Below are 13,787 nucleotides of genomic sequence, written 5' to 3' on the forward strand. Positions count from 1 at the left end.
AGTAAATAGACGCAAAGTACTTTGGAAGCATCAAGCATGTAGGTTGATGTGTACGTTGTACGAAAACTATCATAGCTTTTTCGAGTTGACGAGTGCTTTTGTGGCAAGCAAACAAATAAATCACCACGGCGTTGACCTGCTGCATGTTAGAATTACTGACTTCCAGGGACGTCTCGGGATTGGCTTGCTACTTTGCTAGTTTCTTGTTCCCCCCTTCTACGCCTTTACGGCATCCATTTCAGAGGCACCACAAAACTTCCGCTTTCCTCCGTGAAACAGGAGCTACGTGACGGCGGCGGTTACGCATCGCGAACAGGATAGTGAAGAGGGGGAGGTCACGCATCGCGAACAGGAGTGGTGATCGTACGGAGATAGATACGTGACAGCTGACAGGATAGTGAAGAGGGGGAGGTCACGCATCGCGGCGGCTGCTGCGCCGCATATTCTCATCTCATGCCAAATCAAGTAATACCGGTGCGTCGCCGGCCGGCCGGCCGGCGGGGGGGGGGGGGGGGGGGCTGCTGCTGTTCGCTGGTCAGAATACTGCTCTCACCTTGCTGTTGCCTACTTGGCTTTTGATATGCGTCGACCTATGAAAACCAACGGGCGACGCCCAAAACGTGGGGCGCTTTTGCTCTCGAGCAGACGCATTCTTCTTACGGGGCCGACATAGCGGCTTCGGCACGGACGGATTCTCGAGTAAGATGACCCAACAAGAAATTTGCGCATCTCAGCACTTGCGATAAATCGGCTAAAGAATATGATATTTCAGGGCGAATCAGTCGTGGCAGTCAAAGGAAATAAACAGGTCGTGTGTGCAGCCACATCGGTGGTTCAGCACGATTAACTCATCAAGCAAAAATCAAACTGTGGTCCTCTCGGTTGATCACAAACAACATAAGCTATGCTCACACAATGGTAGTAGTTCTCGTGAGACGCAGGCAGTTGATGATGTACAAGGCTACTCACATACTGCCTGGCGCCTTCTGAAATCTGAATACCACAGATAGCAAATACATATACCAGTATGTGAAAAATTACAGTGGAGTGAACGCATCAGCATACAAAAAATTGGCACACTGCTAACGAATCAAAAACAAAAATTATACAGCAGGAACACCGGGTGGCGGCGATGCCTCCGTTGAAGATGGCTTCTCCGTTGACTCAGGTGCCTCCGTTGAGGGGGCAGAAGCTGTAGCTTCACCTGGAGTAACAACAGGTGCATCGGTGCCACTGGAATCAGCTGCAGGAGCTGGAGTAGCAGCAGCAGGATCAGGGCTGTTTGCTGCATCTGTAACTGGCGCTGCTGTAGTATCGTTGCCTGGCGCTGCTGTAGTATCGTTGCCTGGCGCTGCTGTAGCTTCCTCATTGCCAGGAGCTACTTTAGCTTCCTCAGTGGAGGGAGCTGCTCTAACTTCTGCATTGGCAGGAGCTGCATCGGACGCTGTAGCTTCTGATGGCTTTGCCTCACCGGTGCCCTGTGATGCAGCAGGAGCACCTTGATCCATGGGGACTCCTTGCACCCCAGGAGTACCTTGAGCCATGGGAGTGCCCTGAACCATTGGGGTGCCTTGAGGCACCGTGGCACCTTGAGCCATCGGAGCACTTATAGCTCCATTTGGGGCCTGTGTTGCATTAGGAACCCCAGGTTTTGCACCAGCCTTTTTAATTATGATGGGAGGTGCAGATAGAGGAGGCATCCCAGGAGGAAGTATTTCAATGGGAGGCTTTTTCTCAGTTTCTCCCAAGCTGGTGAGCTTTGGATCCTCAAGAGATGCCAAGAACGCTGCCGCAGCGTCAGTTTTCACAGTTGGTGTGCGATCCAGCTCCTTTTGTAGCATCTTGTTCCATGTTATAACTAAGTTCCTTAATGATGGACGACCATGTGCCTGGAGAGTGAATGATGCTTGTAAGCATTTTGCAATCATATTTATTATGGGTAAGTTCAGCCATATAATAGAGAACGGATATTACAATAACAGCAATGGAATAAAATGAAGAGACAAGAAAATACTTCATTCTGCAAAACTATGATAGTTCTTCTCATTAACTGGGGGATTGGGCAATGCATGAAAGAATTGAATTCAATGGAGAACTTACTTGAGAATGTAAAACAGCCTCAGCCAACATCCCCGTGTCCTGCCATGCTTTCTCCATTAGGGCATTATCCCCCAGAACTGCAGCTGCAAATGCTGCTTCGCGCCCATGACCAGCTGCAATTAAATTGTTTACCAAACCCTGGGAAAGTACACTGGCATTAGTGGTTATTCCTGTGAATTTCTGGCGATTCATAGATAACAATGCACTGAATTTCCAACATGTGAGGTCATAGAAAACTCCATAGTCTTCATAATTATAAGAATATGCTTGGGGACACATTCATGCACATAAGTCGAGTGAGTGCAAGGTGGTGTGTGCACATGTACTTCCATCATTGCAATCTCAAAAAAGGCACAATGCAACACCACGACAGAAAACACGAAATCAGGCTTCAGGACGCACTTGCGCATGAACTTTGTGTCATGCTACGTCCCATAAAGGTGTACTAGAAAAATTCAGCAACGATACACACTGCCAAGCCTTTCGCTATTTTGGATGGGAATTTGAGTTATTTATCACCAATTACGATTATGGATAAGAATCTGATTTTCCAATGTTCAATTTATAGCCATAAGTTTTGTGCAAAGTAACATACCGATAGTCTAGTAAGCTCCCCATGGTTTGCAAGCCGGAGTGCCAGGCCTCGCAGCATCTGTCCATGCAGAGCTCCTTTTACAGAAGCTGCAGCCGCTAATCTCTTTAAAACTTCACGAGCAATGTCAGACTGCCCAGTGGCATCTGCTGCATCAATAAGGTCAAAAAACTCCTTGACAAATTTCACTATTCCCTGCACCGCATCTGCGAGACTTTCTTGCTTAGCTTGCTTAGCTACTGCTAAATTAAGAATCTGTGTAACATCAGTAGCGGCAGTTTCTTGTCCCACATCTCGGCTATTGCTCATTGTCAATAAACATGCAAGTGCTCTTTTCAGGTCATTGCTCTGCATTGCAAGGTCGAACTCCAACCTGAGGGTTATCAACACAAATTCAAACTTATTAAAAAAAATATATACATATGTCCATTAATATTACTTGATATTCTTACTTTGAGAATACAATCAAATTGAGACTGTGCTGTCATATATTTTTTTAACGTCATCTATAGCAGAATACTCAAATAGGCACAAAAGAAAGTCTTACCTCTTAGAAATTCCAGGTAAATGAAGAGCTTCAGTGGCATAGCCCATTCCCAGCATAAACTGAGCGAGGTCATCATGGTGCTCTCGGCCAAGTCTAGTTGCCCTGCACAATTGGTTATACGTTACTATTATTCTCGGATCCCAAAGATAACAAGATGCAAAGCTCTGCAGACATACCATTTCACAGCACTAACAGGATCCCCATATGCTGCAAGGCAACGACATCTTATACCAGGATGGCTGAGTGACAAGGCATGTGCACACATATACCTTCAAGAACACGGAACATTTCAGAATTACATCCAACTGAACACATCAAATAGACTAATAACTAAAGGTAACAATGTAATTTGTTTGAATAAACTTTAATTTCTCAGCACTTTATTGTGCATGAAGGAACTGCTATTTCTCTCTTAAGAAACACATGTGATAGTTAAGTGGGTATAAATTACCTATCAACAAGCCAGAGAACTCCATCTCTGACACCAACCACGACAAGAGGTCCAATAGGTCTCTTCTGCTCAGGAGGGAAACGAGTTACAGCAACAGACACCCCTCCTCCGGCAACAGCAACTTCAGCATATCTTCTGTCATCCAATTCTTTCTGAAATACTGAATCCTCTCCATCTATTTTGGATTGCTTTGGCACTATAAATGGTGGTATAGATGGAGCATGCTGAAAGGAAGCTAAACGAACAACCTGGAAAAAAGAACAAAGGGAAGGATGTAAGAACAATACCAGTCTGATTAACACTGCAGAATATTAATGAAGAATGCATTACCGCATTAGCTAGATGCATTCTGAAGAGCCAAATTGCAGCTCAAACGAAAACTGCAAGGTTACACATCGTCCTGATTTTTAATTTTAAACAATAGGCTTATGTTCACAGAAGATTTGACAATAAATTGCAGCTGTGGAGAACTATAATCCCTTCCATTTGTAAGGGGCAGAATCGAAGTTCAGGCTTCAGGATAGATACTTGCAACAATGAAAAAGACTAACTTTTCAACTGATGTTCTAAGCAATAAGCAACCAGTCACCTCAAGATAGCACAAAACAATAATTATTTTTTTGTCAAATTCAAAGAGACAACCTCGAAATATTGGCTATGGTGTGGAAAATAAGAACGCCCCACCTTTTATTGTTTGATGCTACGAGTGGAAACAAATCTTTTTTTATTTGATATAGGATCTCAATAACACACAGCTACATCTTCTTAAAGGGCTGCCCGCCTGCCCCTACCTCATTTAGTGTATGGTACATTTTACAAGGCTCAATGTTTTTGTTAATGGTCACGAAGATTAAGAACCAGTGTTTTGGGAAATAAAAAATAATAATGATATAAGTCATATTTTCTTTTTCCTCAATAAGTGTGACAAGTCTAAAATATCAAATAAAAAACAAGAAAGTACATATAGAATAAAAGTAGGTTATGCTATTTTTAATTAATGACAACTTTGGATAACACTTATGATTTATGAAAATAGAAGACAATAATCTAGAAATAAAGTAGAAAATGAGTACCAAAAGCATCCAGCTACTGAAAATCGTACCTGCAACATTGGAGGTCTTAATGCTACTTTTTCACTCGCTGTAACCTGGGGAGCTTCAACTGTGATAAGAGCCAAATCTCCATGCTCTACAACTGCCCGACTCTGAGCTTCTCTTGCTTTCATTTCTTCTTTTCTCCTTTTTGTTTCAATGTCAATTGCTGCGACCCCAGCATCGACAAAGACACACCTGGGAAGTATTGTTTACAAGATCAAGGGACAGAAGGTATGTTTTCTTAACACATAACTAAGACTAAAACTTCCACCTAAAATGCAACTAAATTCTATATATAACAAAACCTCTTCAGGGAATAAATAATAAAATATGAATAGATCAGATAGAATTAGCTGCAAGCTGCCATGGTCAATATCCTAGCACTGTCACTTTCTATACTCTTTGACGCATTTCAAGTTTCAACTCCTAAAAAGGGTTTGTGAAAAATGAAATCCTTTATTATGAGCTGCTAATTGGAAAATGTAATTTCAATTATACAAGAAATCATTTCTATCTACAAGGTTGCATCACATAAGTATAGCATTATTGATGTAACTGATTTAAACAGGTAATGGAAAACAAGATAATGTTAACATGGATGCACAGAAAGAACATTAGGACTGAACTAATTGCATGCAAAAGATGAATAGCTTACTCGATAGTTGTTGGTGTAGCCACAAATAACTGTCTACGGTGCCAAACAGCACCAGTTGCAAAGGGAATTGAAACATCTCCAAGATATCTAAATTGGGGCCGCAACGAAGAAATTACAATATACTGCTGATAACCAAATGCACAGTACTCAACAGTTTGGTCCCACACAGTCCACTCAGGTTGTGCAAGTAGGCCGCTTACAGGCTGATAGGTTTCCCAACTGCACCAATCAAATGTAATTTTAGTCTAGCATAGATGTTAGCTGCAAAGAACAATGTTCCAGAAAGCAAATGTATTAGCAAACACCAATTTTACAGTCACATAAGAACATTGTACTCCCTCCGTTTCTTTTTATAAGGTGGGCACACATTTCAAAATTCAAATTTTGGAAACTTTGACGAACAATTAGAAGAACGACATGTAAACTTTGTGATAAAAAATGATACCTTGGATACGTATTTGAAAGTTCTTTTATATGACAATGATTTTATTGTTTTAAACACTGTACTATAGAGAAACTGATGGACTAAGTTCAGTTTAGGAGATTGTGCCAAGTCAAACCACGCCTTATATTCTGAAACGGGGGGAGTATAAGCCAAGAAATAAAGTATCTGTATACCAAAGGAATCAGGAAGCAATGAGCTCTAGCATGAAATATCTCAAGAACAACAAGCACATCTATACCTGTATAGCTGGAAATTTTGTGGAGGCCCTTCTTTAGAGGAAAATGGATCATCAGAAGCAAAAGACGACACACTTCCTCCAAAACCTGATAGAGGCATTGATTGAACAGTTGATATGGCTGTTGCCGTCACAGGACTGATTCTACGAGATGTCCGGTATGTGACACCAAGCAAGGCACCACCATGCAACCCAATAACCTGAACGATCACAAATTCACAACCATAAATATCATTTTCTTTATGAAATATTAGCATGCCAAGAGCAGCACATTAAACTGGAGAGAAAAGTTCCTGCTGATGAATTCCTGGCAATAGCAAGAAAATCAACGTTCTCTTTCACTGGTCAACCAAAGATACATGCTCAAAGTAGAAAGCAAGAATACCTAACCAAGCAAACACCTACATTGCTATTGCTGATATGCAATGCAGCTAGAGCTCGATATAATAGCACAGCAGATGATCTTCCAAATATCACCAGCATGACAAGATACAATAATGTAAAAATAAAATAGCATTTCAAACAAAGAATAGTCAGTATGTTATCTTTCTATCCATCAATGGAAACTTCGGTAAATTAAGCAAGCATAATAAAAAACACAAAAGAACCAATGATTAGAAATCAGTCACAAATTGTAATTTCGATAATAGAGATCAATAACACTAAATTGCTATAAATGTTTGCACCATGTAAGTTAGAATAAAACATTTTCTTATGTGACATAAGTAGGTATCGAGAGTTCAGTTGTGCCCCAAAAATAAAACAGCACTGTGCCACTGTCCCAAAAAATGCAGGCTAAGTCTGTTAGAAATAAGAACAATGTTTCAAATGTAATTAAACTTCTTTGAGCCAGAAAATTTCAGCACATAGTTGCCAATGTCTGCAGCAAGTTTAGGACACAGTATGGGGGTATCTACAATTGATGGTGCTTCATAAGTTCATTTTTACACCAAGTTATAAATAAAAAAGAAATTAGAACTGCAAATCGCCATGGCAAACTAAAAAAAGAAAAGAAAAACTCCACATGAAAGGGGAAAAAATGTGAGGAGATGATTACCGACCGGTTCACTACGGCCATCAATTGATCTCTGCAAAACATGTGCTGTTCCATCATCTAATAAGATGCGCACTTGTACTGTGGCTGCAGAAGCAGCACTAGCTGCTGCAGCTGCTGCTTGAGCTGCAGCAGCAGCTGCTTCTTTTGCTTTTTTAGAAGAACCACCTTTCACAACAAGTGGCATTCTTGGAGGCAATGCACTCTCTACCAAAGCATATCTGTCACGACAGGTGTCCCAGGCAAAAAGCTTTCCTGTGCCTGAATCAACAACTGACCAATCACTTGCTTTGTATACAGCAAAAGAAGGGATATCTGGCCATACAATTGCAACATACCTGCAAGGAAATCAAAGCATTCATTTTTTGGAAAATTCATTTTAATCTAGGGAGGAATTAACAATAGAGTTTGCAGGTACAAAGCACCGGGATATTGAAAAACTGAACAGAACCTCAAACTAGACTAAGGGCTTTTCCCATTTTCAGACGGTTCGAGAACAAAAAAAACAGCCGGTTTGTTTTCCAAATTATGGTCTATGTATTTTAGTTTCTCAAGATTTAATCCCCAAAGGCCCAAACCATATCAAGTAATAATATAAATATTCCACCTAAATTGGGGAAAAGTGGTGTTCTTTTCTGGACCTAAACCAGTTTCTTTCAGAAAACTGATTCCAGATTGATTTGACATGAAATCGGTAGAAATCAGCCGATTGACCAGTTTTTGGGACCCTGCACAGCACTAAGTTGTAAATGCGAAGTAGATTAGACATAAGAGACAATACATGCTCATAACAGCAAATGACTACCTCGTACTACTGGACAATACATGCAGTTGATGAATAATGCAACAATAACCAGAATGAAGCCTAGTGCAAATTCAGATAGGGCCAATGTATATTGTAGCCACCACAAGATGGTTGAAATAAGGTAAACCAAGTACAGAACTGCTTATACTGTTGTATGGTAGTCAAGTTCTAGATGAGAAGATAACATGCATATCACTTACTTTCCAGAGCTGCTAACTGAAAGGATCGAATAGGAATCATGGGGAGCAGGAGTGCTGATATGCTTCTTGGTCTGCTTTACTATCAGCTGTTCTGTTGATTCATTCCTCGATCTTCCTGTATCAGATGCAACACCAGCATTTCCAAGGGATGGATTTGCTGTGTTTGACAATTGGAAATTCACTAACTTAAGTTCTCTTTCAACTATGTAAACAGCAGAATGTTCCTTGCTCCCTGTTGGTGATGGTAAAGGAGCAACAGCTGGAAGTGCTCTTGGATCAAACTCACTTAATATAATACCAATATTAGTTCCAGTAGCAACAAGATGTGGTTGTAAGGGGTGCGCCACCATGCAATAAACCTAGAATAACCACAAAATTCAGTCTATTATTAGCTTTTGTAAGGGGTGTATCACACTTGAGGAAACTGCAGCACATGGCTTTTTTGTATGTAGAAGCCACCATTTCCACAATGGAGAGTACCATTGAGAAAAAAGAATGGACATCAAGCAAATTCGGGGAAAAGGTTATCTTCCAGCTTTCTGTTAGGAGTTAGCCATAAGGAAAAGGGGGACATCAAGCTCAAAGTACAATAATGAGCTTCCACCTTTCTTTATGTACTAGTTGTGTGTTTTCCAAGAGGGCAGTTATTTATACTCAGAAAACAAGCTTTGATTTGTAGAATGTTCTACTCAGAAAACAAGCTTCGATTTGTAGAATGTAGATCAAAGATTGTAACAAGGGTCGTATCACCCTGTCTCTGCGTATATCCAGCTGACATCAACACTTCAATTTTAAAGCACACATCCTACTAAAAGAGAGGACTGCCCTTTATCCGTAACTAATCAAGCGATGTGAGACTAAACCACCACTATCAACTTTAACATGGACTAATCATCCTTAAAGATCAAATCAATTCTATGAAAGTATGTGCATGTCCCACTCCCACAGACCCTCAAAGTACCGACAGTGAGACAGTACTCAATCTCTTCAAGTATTGCAACCAAAAAATATTCATCATACTAAGTATGGCCTAACGCTGGAGCATTACAGTTAGTAAAGAAGAGAAAAGAGAATAAGATAATCCATATTTACATGATCCGTTAAATTGTCAAATCAGACACAGCAGGTTGTCCACATAACCGAAAATATCGTGCTGAGATGACAAATAATTATGTTCCATCAGAACAGCAACATACCCTCAGTTTCTTATGCTGTGCAAGGACTTGCGGAGGAACTAATGATGACAATTCACAGAGCGGTCTTGTTAAAGCAGAATAAGTTGGATGCTCTATGGCCCTGTAACAATATAAAGTGCAGAACAGTGCAGATAAACCTTATTATCATCATTACATTATCTTCAATTAATATTTATTTATACTCACAGAGAAACGTACCAAATATGAGAGTCCTTGACACAAGTTAGAATATCAAGGTTTGGTGCACGAGGATGACACCATGATGCAACACTATGACAAGCAAGTTTAGGTACTGGTTTAATGCGTCTTATTTCCTGCACAGCAAATGCAGTACTGTGAGCTCTTCTTGAAATAATAAAGAAATATAACTCATATTAATATCTAGTGTAAGTACCTTGAAAGTAACAGTATCCCATATGGCTAAAGTTTTATCAGCCCCTATCGTAATGAGCTGTGGAGCACTGCCCATCACCCTTGAAAGTTCAACTGCAACTACACCTCCATCATGGGCCTTGAGAAAGACACCAAAAAAGGAATCCAGTATTAACCAACCCACAAGCTAAGTAACGTTATTTACTAGTTATCCACAAATACTTATTTTTTGTGGAGACATAAACAACTGAATGTGTCGAAACTGATACCTTCAAACTAATCTTAGGAACAAGCTCACGAGAGTCATGGATATGATCAGCACTCCATAATATCAGCAGGCCATCATTGCCACCAGAAACTAAATGTACCTGAAATAAAATGTAATCATCATTAAAGGAAACATGTAACAGTAGTATCAGGAGTAAAATGAAAATGCAACAGAAACAAACAACAATGAAATATCAAAAATGTACAACAGGCAATATAAATTTGCTGCATAAGAACACAACAGGCAAAAGACAGACTTGTGACCACCAAAATGAAGCAACCAGAATCGAAGACAACAGTTATGTGACCGTTTACCTCGCCAGCTGCTGACATGAATGTCATTAAGCAAGCTATTGCTCCTTTATGTCCACCAGTATACCTTCGCACAAGCTGCAAGGACCAAACTGCTCACTTTAAACTGCAGTAATGAAGGAACTGGAGACAATAAGAGGGAAATCAGTAGATGTTTATGTTTAACCTTCCATGTCAACATTGAAAGAACTCTTATCACACCATCAGATGACCCAAAGGCAACGAGAGGGGCATCAGTAGAAGATGACCTAGCAAGGAATTCCATACTGCAAAAATGAAAGCAATCTAAGTTAACTTTCAATCCCCAGCACTAATCTAAAGTTTCAAATTACTTGCTATGCAACAGATGAATGTTGAGTGGCCAGAACATGAGCCATTTGTATCATACAAACTAAAGAATATGGGGAAAACAGGAGCTGGCGAGCAGCTCATTTGCTAATTCTGTAGTACTAGTGGTAACTGATTTATTTTTCTCACGCATCTCTGTAAGGTCGATATGTGGCTGTAAAGGTGTCAACAGCACCAATAAAGTGTGTATATAAGGTTTATGAACAAGTAAAATGCCATGAAAGGTCATGGAGAATAACCGAGCCATTAGTTGATGAATAATACAATTCAACTCAGTTCAGGTCCAGGTTGCAATTGATAAAATAATGTTTTAATTCCCACAGTACCAAAATCAGATGCCTATGTGCTACTGCCACCAAAATACCCAGCAAAATCATTATATAGCTTACTGAATCCTGTATACCAAAAGGAGTCAATCTACTTAGGCCACTTCACAATACATACATAAAATGGGGTGAAGTTGCCAACATGCAGGAAATATAGCCTATAGGCCTTAAGCGATGTAGGTCAAATGTGACAAAAGTCTAATGGTTCTGTTTATTTTGCTGCTTGAATCGCCTACCCAAATCTATCATTGTTAAAGCAAATCAAACCCTATATGGATAATTCAATCAGGCTCATCTAAACACCAGGAATAAATGAACAGAAAGATGTAGCCATAAACATGAATAGCTAGAGCAAAGTAACCATACCATAGAAGTGATCTGTTGTCAAGCTCCTGTTTAGGAACGTCACGGCCCCGCATGGTCACCAAATCCAGAAATATCACTTTGTTCTCACAGCAAATGACAACAAAGTGCCTTCCTCTTGTAGATGGTGCAGGTGCACTAAAAGTGGAAGATTGTTGATTGACTGCAGTTGGAGCCTCAGCAGCAGCAGAGCAATTGCGCCAATGTTGCCAAAAGCGGACATCGTCGTCATAAAAGCTAACCTGCTTTACACTTGGGGAAGAACAGTAGGCCCATCAGGAGTCAGGTAAAGATACTCCCAAATGATCATCATAATAAGGGGACAAAAAATTCAAATCGATACCTTCCCCCTCGGATGGCCTCAGTGGGCTTCCCTTTTGAATCTGCACAAAATGTTGCAAAGGGTAGAGTAAACGAAAAGCACATGTTCCTTCCACAGGGGCAGCTTGAAAAAAGAAAATCAAAAGACGAAGTTGACAACCAAATGCCATCAATAGGGAAAGTTGACGGGAAGCATGTGAAGGCAGAAAGGATGAAACAACAATACAACTAGCTTCACCAGGATCAAGATTTAGGCCCCATTTAGGAATGAAGGGTGTTGTAGATAAGCAAGTTTAACAAATAACTTTTGAAAATACTGACTATGGTGGTAAGATCAAAACATGCTTGATACAACATTTCTTCCTGTTCCATTCGAACATTTGTGCAATTCCAACAAAGTACAAGTTGCATTTGAACATACAGTACAAGTTGATACAGTATTTGGCATCGTTCCTTCTAATAGTAAGTACATGAGAAGAAGGCTGTTCATCAAATTTTACGGTTTACACACTACTATGAGATTACATTATTACAGGAAATTAATCAAAGTATCCCAGCTCAACGAGGACAGAGAAATGACTTATCTACAGATCAGAATTGTGGCAATCAGTGAAAAAAACAACCATTTCAACAAATTAAGCATCCATCCGTCACAACTCAACAGCATGAATAGCATTACCCCTATGCATAACAAGCACATGGCATGCCCAAATCACCAATAACAAAAGAGAACTACCGCACCACATACCGTCGCCCTCGGCGAGCTTCTCGAGCTTCGCGCCGACTAATCGCCGCTCGTCGACACCACCTGCCTTCAGTTCATAGATAACCTAGCCACACCAGAAAATTCAGAAGCACCGTGAGATCAACTGGACCCGAAGCAAAGCTTGCGCCCCGTACCACGACTCCACGAGATCAAATGGGCCGTCAACTAGAGGGTCGCGAGAGGCAATCGGTACCTGGCGGTGCTCCCAGTCCCAGACGGAGACGCGGTCGTTGGCCTCGGCGGTGACGAGCCAGGGGTGGGTGGGGTGGAGCTGGATCTTCACGACCTTGTCGCTCGTCGGCCGGAACGCCCGCAGGCGGAGCATCTCGTCGCGACCGCCGCGTGCGGCGGCGTGGTCGCCGCGGGTGAGAGGTGGGCGGAGGCCGGAGCAGAGATCTGGATTCTGGAGATCTGGGGAAGCGGTACTGATGCGGGTGGTGGCAGGTCGGAGAGATCTGAGTCGTGGAGTTGCAACGGCGAGACAGAGGAAGAGGAGTGCAAGGTGAGCTGGACGATGGGCTGGTAGTAGGCCTCTCGTGTTGGACTGTTGGGCCTCTCGTGAAGTAAATAGGCTGAGATCTTGAAAGGCCTCTTACCAAAGTCTTTAGTGTTTAGGCCCAAAGGATGGCTTGCAAATGAAAATGGGGTGAAATGATTTCCTTTTCAGTGTTGCTCAGATCATTTTCGAATACCTGAACACATGAAACTTGCTTATCTGCGTGCTTTAATCAAATGTGAAAGAAACGTTAACGGCACAAGAGTGACATGAGTAGTAGTCCGTCCTATGATTACATATACGCGCGGTAGATAAGGAGCAGGGATATTTCACGCTGATATAAACAATTAGTGCACATGGCTAGCCAGTGAGCATTGGTAGATAAATCCCCAGACGGCAGAGCTATCGCCATCCTTCGGTAGTTCAGTCCTCGCTTCGTCGGCAACATATCGTATATATATAACAATTGAGAGATATCTCAAATTGAATATGTACGAAGCCACCTATGATTTATGTTGGTAAATATATACTGTGTTGAACTTGTATATGAATTCAGGAATCAAGAGCTAAAAGTTAAAACCAGATCATCGTGACTCTAGATTCCAGCTTGTTGGAGAGGATGATCACCGTGGCTCTAGATTCCTAAATTGCTCACCTCGTGCCATCATCTCCACATCCTAATCCAAACGTTACTGCATATCTTCTTGTCGCCGTCGCCATCACCTTCTACTTGTGAGGAGGGGATCCATGGATGGGGGTGGAGCGGCGAGGGATGGAGACGGTGGTGGGAGTAGGAGGTGCGTAGGGGATGTCCACGACCCGCCGCCGACGGCAACATGAGA

General features: G+C 41.5%; 1 protein-coding gene across 2 annotated transcripts; it reads right to left on the reverse strand.

Annotated features, from left to right (window-relative positions):
- Nucleotides 1–857: 857 nt before the first annotated feature.
- On the reverse strand, nt 858–12,943 carry LOC133908388 (uncharacterized). 2 transcript variants are annotated; one of them, XM_062350384.1, is made up of 21 exons: nt 12,643–12,943; nt 12,432–12,513; nt 11,706–11,745; nt 11,366–11,614; nt 10,492–10,591; nt 10,329–10,403; nt 10,016–10,114; nt 9,769–9,885; nt 9,573–9,688; nt 9,375–9,474; nt 8,179–8,537; nt 7,181–7,511; nt 6,123–6,319; nt 5,440–5,658; nt 4,793–4,979; nt 3,691–3,938; nt 3,416–3,508; nt 3,240–3,341; nt 2,696–3,065; nt 2,101–2,238; nt 858–1,889 (listed from the first exon to the last, which is right to left on the reverse strand). In XM_062350384.1, exons 1-21 carry the CDS (start codon nt 12,772–12,774, stop codon nt 1,104–1,106), a joined length of 4,140 nt encoding a protein of 1,379 aa, XP_062206368.1. In that variant the 5' UTR covers nt 12,775–12,943; the 3' UTR covers nt 858–1,103. The 2 variants fall into 2 exon arrangements, with proteins under 2 accessions (XP_062206368.1, XP_062206369.1); XM_062350385.1 differs by lacking the exon at nt 12,643–12,943 and having other exon boundaries at nt 11,366–11,604.
- Nucleotides 12,944–13,787: the final 844 nt, after the last annotated feature.

The sequence above is a fragment of the Phragmites australis genome, chromosome 2 (genome assembly GCF_958298935.1).
Source record: "Phragmites australis chromosome 2, lpPhrAust1.1, whole genome shotgun sequence".
Classification (NCBI taxonomy): Eukaryota; Viridiplantae; Streptophyta; class Magnoliopsida; order Poales; family Poaceae; genus Phragmites; species Phragmites australis.